The sequence below is a fragment of the Neomonachus schauinslandi genome, chromosome 13 (genome assembly GCF_002201575.2).
Source record: "Neomonachus schauinslandi chromosome 13, ASM220157v2, whole genome shotgun sequence".
Taxonomy (NCBI): Eukaryota; Metazoa; Chordata; class Mammalia; order Carnivora; family Phocidae; genus Neomonachus; species Neomonachus schauinslandi.
The window spans coordinates 21,152,584-21,168,792 of NC_058415.1; the positions used below are offsets into that span (position 1 = coordinate 21,152,584).

Consider the following 16,209-nt stretch of genomic DNA (forward strand, 5'->3'; position numbering starts at 1 on the left):
TTCCGAAACGGGCTATTACCCATGATAGAAGACAGGCCCAGCTCCCTCCCCCCACCCCTGCATCACATAGTCTCACTGATGTGCCCTTCCTGACTTCAGCGCCCTGAGAATAGAGATCTCTTGAGGGAGATGTTTAAACTGAAGTTGCATTTTAGAACCAAATGTTTTCATAAGTGTAGAGCTTTCCCTGGAGATGAACTGAAGTTGGAGCTGATGATAGGCACTCACAGGTGGGCCTTTGGGGTAGTCCCACAGGATGCCTTTTACAGGTCCTAATTTCATTGGGAATTACTTGAATTAGTGATTGTCAAGTCTGATAGGACTTATTCTGGTGTGTGTGCGGGGGTCACAGCTGTCGTTTCACCATGTAGGCCTAGAGACTCTTAACTCCTTAAAGCTTGATCATTTTGACTCATTGATCTCCATTAGTAAATCACTTGATTGGGGTGAATTCATATACAGGCAGAAATCTCATCACAGGCTTCTGAGTCACCCAAAGTAGAAAACAGGGCAAGTTTGCAGAGTGCCCTGAAGGAGTAGGTACTATACTAGACGTTGGATATCTTATGTAATTCTCTGTGAAATAGAGGTAGCATTCTCTCCCTTTTAAAGATGAGAACTGGGGTTCAGAGAGGCCCAATAACTACTTATGTCACACAGGGGTTAGTGAAGAGTCGACCTGACACTTGATTGTAGATCTAGCTCTGTGACTCTGAAAATTATGTTCTTTCTACTGTACCAGGTAAATTTGACTTATTTGCAAATCATAAGTAGCACTGAAAATGTTTTCTTTTTCATCTCCTTATACTGATCAGTTAACTAACATTTTTTACCTTCCCCTCTTCCTATTTTTTCTCCTCCCCACTACCTTAGAGCATACTCCTTCCACGTTACTGCAGACGGTCAGATGCAGCCTGTCCCTTTCCCCCCCGACGCCCTCATAGGACCTGGAATCCCCCGGCACGCGCGCCAGATCAACACCCTGAACCACGGGGAGGTGGTGTGCGCCGTGACCATCAGCAACCCCACGAGACACGTGTACACGGGCGGGAAGGGCTGCGTCAAGGTCTGGGACATCAGCCACCCCGGCAACAAGAGCCCCGTCTCTCAGCTCGACTGTCTGGTGAGCGAACATGGAGGAACAAGGCTTACACCTTCATTCAGAAAATGGGATGGGATAGTGAGAGACTTGGTTGGACAAGCAACATGTGGAATTGATCCCAAGTGGGTAGCTGTCTTCGGTGGTTTGTGGCCCTTCACGTGGAGACTTAGAGCGCTGATGAGGAGGCATGTCTTTCAGTTCCTCAGGCAGAGTTATCCCGTTCTTGATGCACGTGCCCCAGTGCAGCTTTCCTGAACCATGCCCAATGCCTGGGCCCAGGCTCGCTACCTGTTTTCCTATCTGATAAGAAAAGTAAAAGCCCAGGAGGGTTTCTGTGAGAGTGCACCTGGCTCTCAGTCTGTCACATGGTGAGACCAGAGTAGTGTCACACTTCGCGGGCAGACACTAGACTATCCCCTTGGCTGTGTCTTGGGCATTTGTCCTTCCGTCACTTACAGAACATTCAGGTGGACGTTCTTCCTTAGACCAGCAGTGGAATTTTTGCTGCTGCACGATGTTAGGTCAGTTTAACATACTTGATGTACCCAACTTGCCCAGATCCTCACAAGCTGGGAGGGCCTTTCCCCCCGCCCCGTCCCTTAACACTCCTTGACCAAGTTTTGCCTCCAGTTGGTGCTGCTTGATCAGCCGCCGCTGCCCGGGACTGCGCGTGCTCCTGCGTTGGTGCGTGCGCATGCGTGTGTGTGTGCACGCGCGCGCACAAATGAGTCAGGCAGCCGGGTGATGTGGTGGTGGTGGTGGGAGTTGGGTCTAGATCTTTGCATTTTCATGCTAATTAAGATTAAATATCTCAGCACTAAATTTGTAGATCAAGTTTAAGTACTTCCCTAATTTCATGTAATTTTCTAGCATTAATCCACTTTATCATTGTCATAAGTAAAAATGGCTCATTAAAACAAGGAGGGAACACAATACTTTTATGGATTTCTGCTCTCATGTTAATGCTGTTTTCCTTTCCTCATGAGTGATCTCTTGATGGTTTTTGTCTCTACAGAACAGGGATAACTACATCCGTTCCTGCCGATTGCTCCCTGACGGTCGCACCCTCATCGTGGGAGGGGAGGCCAGTACTCTGTCCATCTGGGACCTGGCGGCTCCCACCCCGCGCATCAAGGCAGAGCTGACGTCCTCGGCCCCCGCGTGCTACGCCCTGGCCATCAGCCCCGACTCCAAGGTCTGCTTCTCGTGCTGCAGTGACGGTAACATCGCCGTCTGGGACCTGCACAACCAGACGCTGGTGAGGTGGGTCAGCAAGATCCCTGCCCAGGACACGCGGGGGAGCCGATTTTACCGCTCTGTGCCAAGGAGCTGTGTGTGTGTCTAAAACGGTGAAATAGAATTCTCCTACTAAGAAGTGTTAGGGACAGGCTCCTTTTAAAGGTGCTAGCAACAAATTACTAACGTAAAATCTTACTTTCTGCACTTTTGAACTTAGCAAATGAGGGGTTGTTTTCTTTCTTTGCTTTTTTTGGACATTATCCTAAGCATCATCAATTTAGGTTTTTAAAAAAATGAGGTCATTTTTACGTAATTAATGTACATCGTGTTCTCATGACCTCATGAGCTCGTTAGACGTCTGTAATTTGCCATCTGTGCTTGCTAACCAACCGTCATTGTCGATAGACACTCACCGAGAAGATTGATAGCACAGGGCACTGTCTTCTGTGCCACATGTATCCCACATGTGTCTTCCTTCAGCAGATCATCACTGAACCCCTGCCACGGGCCCAGGCATTGTGCTTTACTCTGAAATGGTCTAGATTATCTATAATCCCACCATTAAGGATGGGTCAATGCACTGAGATGTCTGCTTAGAAGTGAAATTGTATGGGATCGGTGTTGATAGGTAATGCCCTGAAACGAGTCTCCCAATGTCAGCACCTGAGAGAGCAGGAAGCAAGAGGGATGATCTGCTGAAGGGTGTGAGAAGGTTGTAATCAAATCTAGCCGCAAGTCAAGGGGAGTATGTGAGAAGAGGCCTCTGCTGGCCATCTGTCAGATATTTTGCGGGACTGAGCTCTATGTACGATTCCAAAAACAAAGTAGTTGTCATTTGTTTCATCTTGGGTAAGGCTCTTACAAGGAACTGCTTCTAATCTCTTCTTTTCCCAGTGTCTTTTGTACATTCTCCCAGCTCCTGGGGCAGCTGAGCCACACTGAGTTTCTTTCCATGTGCCTTACGTGAGAGCGTGGCCTGTTCGTTGTCTTGCACGGCCTGCTACGTTTGCATTGCTGTGCACTGGCGAAATCTGCTCTACTGCTCCCGTGCGCATCCCCATAGCTTTTGTAGAAGGGAGAATATAACGTGCCTTACAGCCTTTTAAATCCTTTCCTTCGTATTACAGTGATAAAATAGGTCTTAGATGTATTTTTGATTAGTTCATATACATATAGCTGTGTGTTTTCTTTTGTTTATTTCAGTTGGAGATTTTTTTTTTTCCCATTGGTTATATCAGTCGTTTTTTGGTATGAGAGTCAGAGTACTTCCTAAGTGTTCAAAAATAAGTGCAGGAAGTTCAACATCTCAATTAAACCTGAATCTCTCTACGTGTATCCTCTGTTACTTGAATAATTAGAAAACAGTAAACCCAAGTGAAATCTATAAATAAGGCCTGCAATGAAACTGATCCCTGAGGAGTTCTAAATTTTTTTTTTTTTATTGAAGTATAATTAACATTCAGTGTTATATTAGTTTCAAGTGTATAAGATAATGATTCAACAGTTCTGTGCATGACTCCGTGCTCATCACGATACGTGTACTCTTAATCCCCTTCATCTGTTTCACCCATCCCCCCACCCACCTCCCCTCGGGTAACCGTCAGTTTGTTCTCTGTACGAGTCTCTTTGTCTGTCTCTTTTTTTCTTCGTTTGTTTTGTTTCTTAAATTCCTACAGATGAGTGAAATCATATGGCGTTTATCTTTCTTTGACTTATTTCGATTAGCATATACTCTGTATCCCTCCATGTTGTTGCAAACAAGGACTCATTCTTTTTTATGGCTGAATAATATTCCGTTGTATATGTATACCACATCTTCTTTACCCATCTATTGATGAACACTTGGGCTGCTTCCATGTCTTGGCTATTGTACATAATGCTGCTATAAACATAGGGGAGCATACATCTTTTCGAATTAGTGTATTCGTTTTCTTCGGGTGACTATCGGTCATGGACTCACTGGATCATATGGTAATTCAACTTTTAATTGTTTGACGAACTCCACACTGTTTTCCACAGTGGCTAACCGACGAACTCGGAATTGAGTTCACATAAAAATTAACTTTTCAAAGGTTTGCCCTCCATTTTGACATTTTCAGGCAATTCCAGGGCCACACAGACGGGGCCAGCTGTATTGACATTTCTAACGACGGCACCAAGCTCTGGACGGGCGGCCTGGACAACACGGTCAGGTCCTGGGACCTGCGCGAGGGGCGGCAGCTGCAGCAGCACGACTTTACCTCCCAGGTACGGGCTTGGGCCCGGGACACTTCGGAAGACACGGGTTTGTGATACGTATGACAGATGTTACCATGTAACAAAGTCACTTTTGACTCTAGGTTAGATAACTGGACGTTGTGTTGTTTTCTGTCAAAACACAGTAATATGTATTAAAGGATTAAAAAAATTACCATAAGCTTTTAGCAGGTTTTTCCTTCAAAGACCATTAAATGATACTGTGCAGATGAATCGCCTTACTTTGGCATCACCCATTTGGCTGTGATTTCTTCTTGTACAGTTCAAATCATCCGGACTTCCCTCACAATTTCAATAGTATCCCAGAAGAAGTAGTACCTCCCGGGGAGAGGCAGCGTGTCTTCTGTAGGCACCCTCACTCTGAGCTGTTTTAATCGTAGATCTTTTCTCTGGGCTACTGCCCCACCGGAGAGTGGCTGGCCGTGGGGATGGAGAACAGTAACGTGGAAGTGCTACACGTCACCAAGCCGGACAAATACCAGCTGCATCTCCACGAGAGCTGCGTCCTGTCGCTCAAGTTTGCCCATTGCGGTAAGCCGTCGCCCCCGTCCATTTCCTGTCCGTGAGATTCGCTCCGTCTGCCTCCTGCGGGTGCGTCTGCGCACCGCTCCCGTGGTTTGGGAGCGTGTCCCTCTTGGAAAGTACATACGTCCCTGCGTCGCTAATGCCGTGCGCCAGTCCACCCACTCTTGTTGTAAGGATAAATGACTCACTAAATCCAGGACAGGGAGCTTTATGTTTCCAGCGAAAAGAAACTTCTGTTGCAAATTAGAACGGTCTTCTGTGAATAGTTTGGTGCTCTGTAAAGCAAATCTCCAGTGTCTGACAGAGTACCACGAACAAAACCTTTTTCCACACTCTCTTTCTGTAGGCAAATGGTTTGTAAGCACTGGGAAGGACAACCTCCTGAACGCCTGGAGAACACCTTATGGGGCCAGTATATTCCAGGTAACACTTACCTTGTTCAGCTCCCACTTACTGCATGCTCCCTGCATGGCGGCGGTTTACCCAAACTCTCTCTGTGTATTGTCAGGTTATTACGGCTCCTAAGTGTCCGAGGAGGTAGGGCAAGAGAGAATACCTTGCCTCAGAGAGGCTAACGTCACAGCCACATGCCGTAGAGCTGGGGGGTGGTCCCCTTTTCGAGCCCAGAGCCAAGACACTGCCCATTGCATTAACCAGCTCTCCGTGCCTCAGTCCCGTTTATACACTGGAGTTTTCACGTCCTCTGTGATTTATGTGTGTGTGTGTGTTACGTCTTTAACATGCTTCTATTTAAAAAGTTTGAGCGTTTTGCCTAAATACTCTTATTAGTATTGTTATTTCTTTGATTTTCCTTTCCAAAGAAGTGTTATGGAAAAGTTTAGCAAACCTTGATTAATTTCAGAACTGTTTATTCTTACTGACTCAGTGGTACTTCGTGTAATGCGTCAGATTACTTGTAGGAGGACCAAATGGTAGACCTGATCAACATGCGCACACACACAGTCTCTGTGCTCTCTGGCTGGTATGTGGTTAAAGAACACTCCTCTTTTTTAACCTACACTTTGGATGTTATTTTTTTAGGTGTGTTTTGTTGTGTGTGTTTGTGTGTGTGTGTGTGTGTGTGTGTAAGGAATAACAACAGATTTGCGGTTTTCTTGACTGAGTAGTATTTTGTCATCAGAGTAGATCAATGCAGTTAAATCCAAAAATACATATATTGAGTGAAAATACTGTGCAAGGTAATCAGTAGGACAAAAATAGTTGATTCTTGCTGTCATGAAGTTTATAATTGAATACAACATATATTCTTGGTATTATGGGTCACAACCTTTCTGGTGGTTCCAACCAGGACTAAAAAAAAAAAAAAGAAAAAGAAATACAAAATCTTAGAGTGGATCTTTTATAGTAAGTTTAAGTGTTGTATCTTATGTGTATATTGGGTTATGAGATAAAATGGATTAATTACAGGTTACAGTCAAAGAAGTTTGAGAAACACTGGTAGTGGGTTAGCATCTGCATGTCAGGCATTAATTTTTTAAATGTTCAGAGTTCTGGTTAAAATCCTGCGGCGTTAGTTTGTTGAGTACAGTTCAGTTAAAAGTGGACATTGAACCCCTTGTAGTTGGTGTAGTTGAACATGGTATCCAGGACTCTTAAGTATGGAACATTGCTCTAACTGTCAAACTCCTCCCCACTTGGAGATTGCATCCTTTTTTCACACAGGAGAAAATTGGGCTTTCTATTAGAAATAGTTTTACATGCCCAATTTCAAAAAATGTAGTGTTTTCCATGCCATTTTCCACTTGAACTCGGAGGCAACCTGCTGAGGTGGCAGGCAGGTAGAGGTCTTTACCTGTTCATAAGGTGGGAGGCTCGCCCAGGTGAAGTGACGTGTCTGGTGATCTGCAGCTCGACCTCCATCCCGGCCATGTGACTGAGGTGGAGGACGGTTCATGCTAAGAACACTCTCTCTGCTCTTCCCTGTCCGGAGAAGAGGATTAGAAACCAGGCCTTGCTTCTTGAGAGCACAGGTGCTTGTCTAGCCGGCTTGCCTGCCACCTGATGTCCCGGGCACAAGAGCCCGTGGCCCAGCGCCGTGAGGGGTCCCTGGCAGTGTTCTGGGCCGCCCCCATGTTAAGCGAGTGCCGGGACTGTCTTGCCTGGCTGGCTGCTTCTGTTTGGACAACGGGACACGTTCACGCTTGTCTTTGCTCTGTGTCTTCCAGCCCCGCCTCATGGGTTTTTCTTTCAATAGTTTACATTTGTGTTTGTTTCTTTCCTAGTCCAAAGAATCCTCGTCGGTGCTTAGCTGTGACATCTCTGTGGATGACAAATACATTGTCACTGGCTCTGGGGATAAGAAGGCCACGGTTTATGAAGTTATTTATTAAGGACAAATCTTCATGCAGACTGGACCCCTTCTCCTTGTAGCACTTTGTTCTATCATCCTCTTCCCCCTGCATCTAAAACCAAGGATTTCAAATACTCATTGCAGTTGTGGAGTTTAACCTCGTCTCTCACCCCCACTTCCTCCTTGCTATTGAATTGTGAATACTCATTAAGAACCTGTGATACCAAATCTTCAGCTCTCTACTTGGAAGAACATGGAATAACCATACTTAACAGTGATGGAATCTTTAATTATGTATTATATCTGTAATATATTTATTTTGTTTAAAGAAGGCTTTCTAACTTTGACTTAATAAAGCTGTCTGCTCCTGCATTGATAATGAAGATGCGTTGTATTTGATACCCCTCCCCCCTTTTTTTGCAAAGGAGGGGAAAGGAAGGTTTAAAATAATTGATGAAAAATGTCACTAAATGTAGACTAAGGACTGTATAGAGATGTGAAATGTATAATTACCTATGGAAGCAATATGTTGCTGTGTTGTTAGATTTTCTTTGTTTCTGTTTTCTAGTTATTTTAAATGTTTGGAAATTTGAACAATTTGAACATGACAGGCCACGTCGTATTCATTTGAGTCTATTTGGACAACTTTAACCAATATATCTGTAGGTTTAGATTCTATTTGATAAAAGTAATTGGACTTTTTCTTTTTTTTCTTTTTTGACTTGTTGACAAGTGTCTTTGTAATAAGTTTTTAATTCCTTTTTTTTTATTGTATTATAGACAGATGAACAAATTAAATTTGGCCTAAAGAGAGAACTTAATCCCTTCTGGATATTTTTGCCACGTTTCTTTGCAAAGGGAGATGTATACCTTTGGGCAGTTTTGTCATTACGAGAAATTATGGGCTATTTTTTGGCATGTTCTTTGGGAACTGCACAGATTCGGGGGAGGAGTCCTCCTGCTGTGCAAGTCAAGCCTTTTACAAAATAAGGACAGCAGAGGAGATTTGCAAGGACCACCCTCTGAAAACCAGAAAGAATGGACTCTCACCTGGGATGAGGACTTGCTTTCTTTACCTCCGGTTCTTTCCCTGTCTTAGTTGGATGTCCCCGAAATGGACACAGGCTGTGCCTATTGTGCCAGAAACATTGTGTTACCTTTTATGTTGTTGTTGTTGCTGTTCAACTATGATATGTGACTCCTTTTTTTATTATTTTTTTTGTTTGAATGCTTTAAAAATCTTCTAAGTCTGTGGATCTGCTGATGTACAGTGCCTTTGCTGCTATGGATCAAAATCAAGAGAACTGTGTAGATAAACTTTATTGTATAAGTAGCAAATTACTTAATTTCATACTAGAAATGGATGGATGCTGCAAGTTGAAATGGACTGTCCATTGACGTTCCTAATGTGGTAGCAGAAAAAAAAAAAACGGTGTCTTAAGTGCTTAGTGTTTGATGTCATTAACAGTTTCGTAAAACTCTACAGTGTAGAAAGATTTTGATACTAAACTGTGCATTGTACATAGTTCTAATGCATCGTATTGACCACCAGTACTTCTATAATGGTAGATTGTTTGTGCATTCAGACTTTTAAGCATTAAACATAAATAACTTCTAGAATGCTTATTTCTAATTCTTTGTTTGGCTGGCTTTCGTTTATTTTTGGTCTTTGACTATGCCACTCCCATATACTAAAAATTACTAGTTTCATTCAAGGGAGACTGGTGTTAAAGTCACTTGGGCTTTATTATTATTGCCTTTTTTAGTTTTGTTTTTATTTTCAAGAACTAGAAGGGAGAGCAGATGGAGGTTATCAAGGACAGGTTGCTAGCAAATATTTATCGAGTGCCTTTCTGGTTTGTAAAAATCCTGTCTGTCAAAAAGTTGTCACGTTACTCAGGTGCGTTAGAGCTGCACTGTTCAATGTGGTTGCACTAGCCATTTGTGGCTATTTAAATTTAACTCTACTAAAATTAGTTTTTTTTTTTTAAGTAAGTTGATTGGTCACAGTAACTGCATTTCAAGTATTCAGTAGCTGCATATGGCTAATGGCTACCATATTGGACTACTCAAATTTATAGAACACATCCAGCATCACAGAAAGTTCCATGGGACCAGCGCTGCTTTAGAATTAGCCTACACATACTGTTTCCAGCCATTTGGGTTTGGGAAACATGTCGAGTGTAATACACAGGAGTCGTTGAAAGCATGAAGCCCATTGGTCTGCTGCTGGTGGGGTGTGTGAAGATTGAGCATAAGAAGGTGCTTAGAGAATTCTAAATTCCCGAGACTCGAAAATCTGTCCTTTTTAAGGGATCCACTGGGTAGAAAGAAGGCTGGGGTTGGGGGCCGTGGTCTGGAGTGTGTGCTCAGTGATCAGCTGTAAGAGATTCTGACTCTTCAGATTCCCAGCTTGAGCGGTGTGCACCAGTGGGGTTGGAAGCAGCACTTCAGATGTGAGTACTGTGAATGCTACTACTCCAGACGATGACATTTTAAAGGATTCTTAACTCAATATCTGTGCATCCTTACTAAAATATCTTTAAAAATATAGAGGTTTGGAGTAAAAAAGTTGTTTTGGTACAAAGAATATGACACCCATACCGTGTTTACACCTCTAGAAGGAGAACATGCCTGCCTTAAGGAGATAGAATGGCCCTTTGGTGCCTGGTGGTCAAGTCCCTTTAGGGAGACCCAACATTGGCCATTGAGATGAATGCATATATAGACCTAGCTTTCTTAAATTAATGGCCATCAATTTCCTCTCATTGCTGAGGTTTTATCAGATTAGATTTTTATGTCTTTGATATAAATCTCAGACCTAGATTGATCTACACAGAATTCTTGATGTTGTAATTATAACTGGTTTACCATAGTTTTTGCTCCAAGTATGGTCTCTCAGAGTCTAAAGAACAACAAAGATAGGAATCACCCGGGAGCAGAGACAACTTGGTTCCAGCCAAAGAACAGTGGTGTAGGACTGGAAGACAGACCCACATAGAACTACCAAGAAATAGAAACTCAGATTGAAGAAGCCATCAAGACTTTCCTAAGATTGGCAGATAAAATGTAGAATGAGAAACTCCAAGATCTTTCAAGTTTTTACACATACACCCTCCCTCGGGTCACTACTTACAGCAGGGTGGTTTCACGTCCAGTGAGCTGCCAGAGGTCCAGCCTTGTCCTGGAGGGTGTATGCTGAAACTAACTGCAAGCCTGTAATACCTGCAGGGGGTAGGAATTACGCAGCCACGAGATACGGAGAAACTCCGTTTTAAACCATCTCGTGTAGCCACGAAATTCTGGAACCTTACAGCCAAAAGCAGGGAGATTGATGCCCCCCCCCCAGTTAGAAGGCAGTGTTCTGGACTGAGATGTAGTGCACACGTGAGCAGCAAGACCATCAGTGATACCCTCAACTATCAACTGGGCTGTTCGCATCCTCAATCTGGATGATCTCAGCAGAGCTGTATAATCTGGAAACAAAAAGCCCGACTAAGGTATTTGTCATTCAGTAATTTTGGCAGTTGTAAGGAAATTTGTACTGGGATTCCTTTCCCAGCATCAAGAAATTACAAAGTTAGGAAGATGTTGGTACAAAAAAAAAAAAAAAAAAAAAAGCCTTGATGTTCTTGGAGGCTCACGTGCGTAGCTGTCCAGCTCCTGGACCTGTAGCGTGGCATTCAGCAATGAGCTCTGGGTCCTGCAGTCCCTCAGCAGTAGACGCGGCGCCTCAACCATCCTGTTCTTCTGATCTAACTATTCATTTGCCTGTCAATTACAACTTTGATTCAGAGCTGACAATGGAAATGGTTCCGTTTTGGTAACCCGAGCACATCAGAAAACCTCTGGTGTATCACACTTTTTAACAACAATGCTACCATAATGGTAGGAACTCTCACTCATTATAAGCTGCTATCAACATCTTATTGTAGTTTTGTTTGGGTTTTTGGCAGCAAGTGACAGACTCTTTTGGGTCCCAGATAGGAATTAGTGAGGGAATTGGTCTCTGGTTCACCTCTCCCCAGGGAAGGAAATTCTCCGCTGGGATCTTAGGTGTTTGGCCTGTAGGGAAGGAGAATTCCTGCAGGGCTGCCTTTAGTCCAAAAGAAAATCAAGAGTACAAGTGTTTTCACAAAAAATTGTCCTGTTTGGTCTCATAGCAGTATAGACAGACTGGGTGCCAAAATACTGAATTTACACAAAAATGCACACGGGATCAGAGAAGAAAATCAATTACCCAAATCGCTTATCTCCCAAAGAGGACAAGCTGACCTGAACCCCAAGGCTCCAGACTTGGGGGTTGGAATTCTGTGCCATCTGCCCAGCAGGGCAGATTTGGGAGCGTTACGGACACCCACCTTGCTGCTCTCTGCCCGTCAGTTTCCCGCAAGCTACCTGACTTGGGATTTCAGCATCACAGAACCTCTTGAGAACTTAATCACGAATCGTCTTTTGAGTCCCTGTAACGTGTGTGCCTACTGTGGACTGTGGTACATACAAGGCAAAAGCCCACTTGTGGCCACGTACACTTAACCAAGCGCGACCCTCATGACCTTGGTGACCCTGGGCGTCTTAGTGCCTCTCCCATTCAAGTGACATCATGGCTTGATGAGAACATTCATAACTAACAAGCTTTATGTTACTTTGGAGGAAGACTTAAATTCACCTAAATGTCATGCTTTAATTGACTTGAGCCCAGCCTAATTAACACACACCAGAAGGTACCTGTGAGCTATCTGGATTTTGAGAATTTAGGCAGTAGGTGTTTGGACTCTAGGTGTTCAAACTAATGCCCAAGTGGTTTTTAGCCACCCAGCATTTCTCCACAGAGACTTGTAGGTAGACCTAGTTGGCCATTTCCCAACCTACTAGGTATCTCCACAGCTGCTTCCAAAAAAATACTACCAGAGGTAGTAGTGTCATGTGGCAGGAAGTATGAGGTGAGCTGGACATTTTGTTCTCCCAGGAGGCTGGGAGGTAGCAGAAGAATGAGTCATGGTGGGATCTCGGTCAAAGAGAATGCTTCCGGCCTTGGTGTCATGAGGGCTCCAGCAGAGAAAACTCAGGCCGACCATGTGCCTGCCCTTCCTCCTTATAGGGACAGGAAGAGGCACCAGCAGGAGTCGTTGTCAGGGATGGAGTGAGACCCCTGGACCACGATGCATCGAGCAGAGGAGTTTTCCTGAGGACGACTTCCTGTTATTTGAAGAACTTCAGTCGGATGCCTCTTTACCTCAAGAGTTGAGCTTAAACACAATCCATCTCAACATCTATGAAGTCTGCTTTCAGCGTCATGCATCTAATGCAGAGAAGTCTGGTGGGGCTGAGAACAAAGCACCTTCCCCCAAAGTCTGTTAGTATCTCCCAGGGGAATGAAAACAAGTGTCTGGAGTGACTGAAGAAATCATCAGTTAAACTTTGTTCTCAACTCTCCTTCAGATATTAATAGCCGCTTTTGTTTTTCCTCCAAGTAGATGATCACTGTTAATGAAATGTGATTTCAGGTTTTATGGCTGAGTCAGGAAGTTCAAAGTTAACAAGAGTTTCCACACCGACGATCAGTCAACCCTGCCGCACGTACATCTTTAGGCCTCAACGTTTTTGTGGGACAAGAACAGCCTTCTGGGCATAAACCGGTTGTGAAGGTTACTCTGAGGACAAAAGCCCTGGTTCACAGACACTTGTTCCTGAGCTGTGGTCTTAAAAATAAAGCATAATAAATGAAGCGCCCCTAATGAGAATTGTAGTGGTGACTCAAGTTGATTAAAAGTGAAGAATGTGGCATGAATCCCTCAGGGACGGACTTGCTTTCACGTTGAGGGGCTTGGCTGAGGTGGTTGGGGGGCTGATGTGGCTTTGCCAACATCCCCCCCCCCCCGTGTGGGCAGTTTTGAGCCAGGAGTACCAAATGAACTTGAGTTCAACTCTTTCAGACTTTTGGCAGACAGCATTTCCACCTCATGGCTTTCTGTGTTTGCTTGAATATGTGCTTTCCTTGCTGAAGATCTGTTTTCATAGGAGGTCCAGAGAACAGTGTTATGGAGTCTTCTCATATTGATTGCTATTAGGTTTGCAAAACTCATGTGAGCTTGTAACCCGACTGCAGGTGCGAAGAAGATAAGGCAGGTTGGTGTTTGAACTTATATAGGTTTATCTTAGCCCTGCCTCGATTTATTGAGAGATAATTGACATAGAACCTTGTGTACGTTGAAGATCTACAACTTGATGATTTGATACATGCCTGTATTGGGGAATGATGACCACAATAAGGTTAGGTAACACATGGTATGGTGCTGTCGCTGAGTTCCCAGGGGTCCAGAATGGCTCTCCTCGGTCTTGGGCTGCTCCAGGGGATCCCAGGCTCCTACCTGGACCCTGAAACCCCCACAAAGGCACTTCTGTCCATGGATAGACGCCTACCCATTGTTGCTGAGGGTGGGATACAAGCGAGGGACTTCTTTTTCCGCCACCTCACTGACATCACTCTACCAAGGTTTATCTTTTTAAAGATTTAAAAATTTCCCATTTTTTGCTGTGAATGATTTTATTGCATCATGATTTACCTCAGTCGGCTGGCATTTTCAGAAAATGAAAAAGTCCATGTTGTTTAATTTTCCAAATGACTGACGTTTATTCCTTTAAGAACCAAAACTTAGGGGCACCTGGGTGGCTCAGTCATTAAGTGTCTGCCTTCAGCTCGGGTCATGATCCCAGGGTCCTGGGATTGACCCCCACGTCGGGCTCCCTGCTCAGCGGGAAGCCTTCTTCTCCCTCTCCCACTCCCCCTGCTTGTGTTCCCTCTCTCACTGCTATCTCTCTCTCTCAAATAAATAAATACAATCTTAAAAAAAAAAACAAAAAAACAAAACTTAAAAAAAACCTTTTGACAGAAAAATGTCCAAAAGTATCGACCTTCTCTGTTGCCTTTAATTCCCTTCAAAAGATGCTATAAACTTGCCTGATGGCAGAAAGTCAAAAGAACAATTATTTTGTGGTGCCATACATAACAGCTAATGCTTTCTTTGGTATTTTCATTACTAAAACCAGAGTAAATGAAATGAATCTCTTACCACATGCCAGCCATGATCCTACATGGTTTACTCACATAATCTCATTGTTTTTAACATTTACTGTCTTTTTTAAACGTTTTATTTTTAAGTAATCCCTACACCCAACGAGGGACTCAAACTCACAACCTTGAGATCAAGCGCTGCATGCTCTACCAACCGAGCCACCCGGGTGCCCCCACTAACCTCATTTTTCTCTGCATAACAACCCTATGAAGTAAAGGCATGGGTTCTCAAAACTGATTTGAAATCCTTGGGTCCATGTGTATTTGAGAATAGAGGTCGATTTTGGATTTTGAAAAGGTCAAATGTTATACGAGCCATGTGTGACATCCCACCCAGCAGCACTCCATAGTCAAGCACATTCATATTTCTAGGCAAAGTGTGAATGTCCATACTCCATGGAGTTAAATGAGGACTAGAAACTTCCACAGCTCAGTTCAGGGCAGTTTTGCCCCAAATGCATCACAAAAACAAAAAACAAAAAAAACCAAACAACTGATACTCTTCAAATGTTCCATCTTGGAATTGGAAGTAAGGGATTTGTGGACCTGTTATCCCATTTTACAGATGAGAAATCAGATCCACAGAGGTTAAGTGACTTGAATGACACCAGAGCCAGTGTCCTTCATGTCTCCCCAACTGTCAGCACATCAGTGATTAGATCAGGGTTGCCCAGAATGTCCCCTGGGTTGTGCTAGTTTTATATGCTCTCTGCATCCCTTCTTCAGATTGATTACTGAAAATTACTCTTGTGAAGCCCAAGCAAAATCCCATACTTTTTCTTAAAAAACAAAAACAAAACAAAAAAAAACAAAGAAGCCTGAGCTTGCTACAGTGCCCTCAGCTCTGAGAAGTTTGCTTCTTGGTTTGATGCTATTTTCTTTGTGACTAAAAGTCTGATCTTTAGATGAGAGGCCTTGTTAAAAGCAATACACTTTAATGGTAACAAAAACATCAGCAAAACCCATGTGGCTTCAAAAGTATCTATCAGATTTTCTGATTGTAAGTGTCCTAATCCATGTTTGTTTGTTTTTTTTTAATCTTCCGAACTTTAAATGTGGTTACTTTTTTTTTTTTTTTTTTCTTTTTTTTTTTCTTTTTTTTTTTTCTTTTTATAAAGTAGTGTGGGTTTTTTCTTTTTTTTTTTTTTTTTGCCTTGTTTCTTTTATTTTTAAAAAGCACTTCATGGTAGGCACAATAGTCTTGTTTGAAAGGTGGGCCACGTCGGAAGATTTTCTTTGATTACTAGTGTGTATTTTGATTCCTGAGCTCATAAAGGCCCAGCCATGGTGGTTAAAGCAGAATTGTTTACAGTCATGTGAAAATTATACTGAGATAGCAGGGGTCCTACTCACAGGATAGATTGAGTTGCGGGGCAAAGGACACAGGTTGCTGGAAATCCTGGGAGCCACTATTCTGGGTCCAAAAAGGCATTATGATCTATTGCTCTAGTTTGGGGACAGTTTAGGTACTCTGGGTGCTTAATATCACACACCTGTATTAAAAAGCTCACTTCTCTCAACCACCAAGAAAAGAAATCTTGGGGAATTCAGAGAGGTGATTTTGTAGAGTTTTAATTAAGATTTCATCACGGAACTTGGACCAGTTAAGTGACTACCTGAATTGCTTTCCTGTGAAAAACAAGGTCTGCCAGAGTCTGGGCTGGGATGCACAGCTATCTGGACAAGTGCATAATTGGTTCC

The 16,209-nt window shown here is 43.4% G+C and overlaps 1 protein-coding gene across 18 annotated transcripts in view; it reads left to right on the top strand.

The window, feature by feature from the left end:
• LOC110579734 (TLE family member 4, transcriptional corepressor) overlaps positions 1-9,050 on the top strand; it is a 143,072-nt gene extending 134,022 nt beyond the window's left edge. For all 18 annotated transcript variants that reach the window (XM_044920675.1, XM_044920679.1, XM_044920678.1 and 15 more), the window contains 6 exons: positions 874-1,123; positions 2,118-2,365; positions 4,441-4,588; positions 4,978-5,128; positions 5,469-5,545; positions 7,366-9,050. In XM_044920675.1, coding sequence (XP_044776610.1) covers positions 874-1,123; positions 2,118-2,365; positions 4,441-4,588; positions 4,978-5,128; positions 5,469-5,545; positions 7,366-7,473 — 982 coding nt within the window. In that variant the 3' untranslated portion in view covers positions 7,474-9,050. The remainder of the gene's footprint in view (positions 1-873; positions 1,124-2,117; positions 2,366-4,440; positions 4,589-4,977; positions 5,129-5,468; positions 5,546-7,365) is intronic.
• Positions 9,051-16,209: the final 7,159 nt, after the last annotated feature.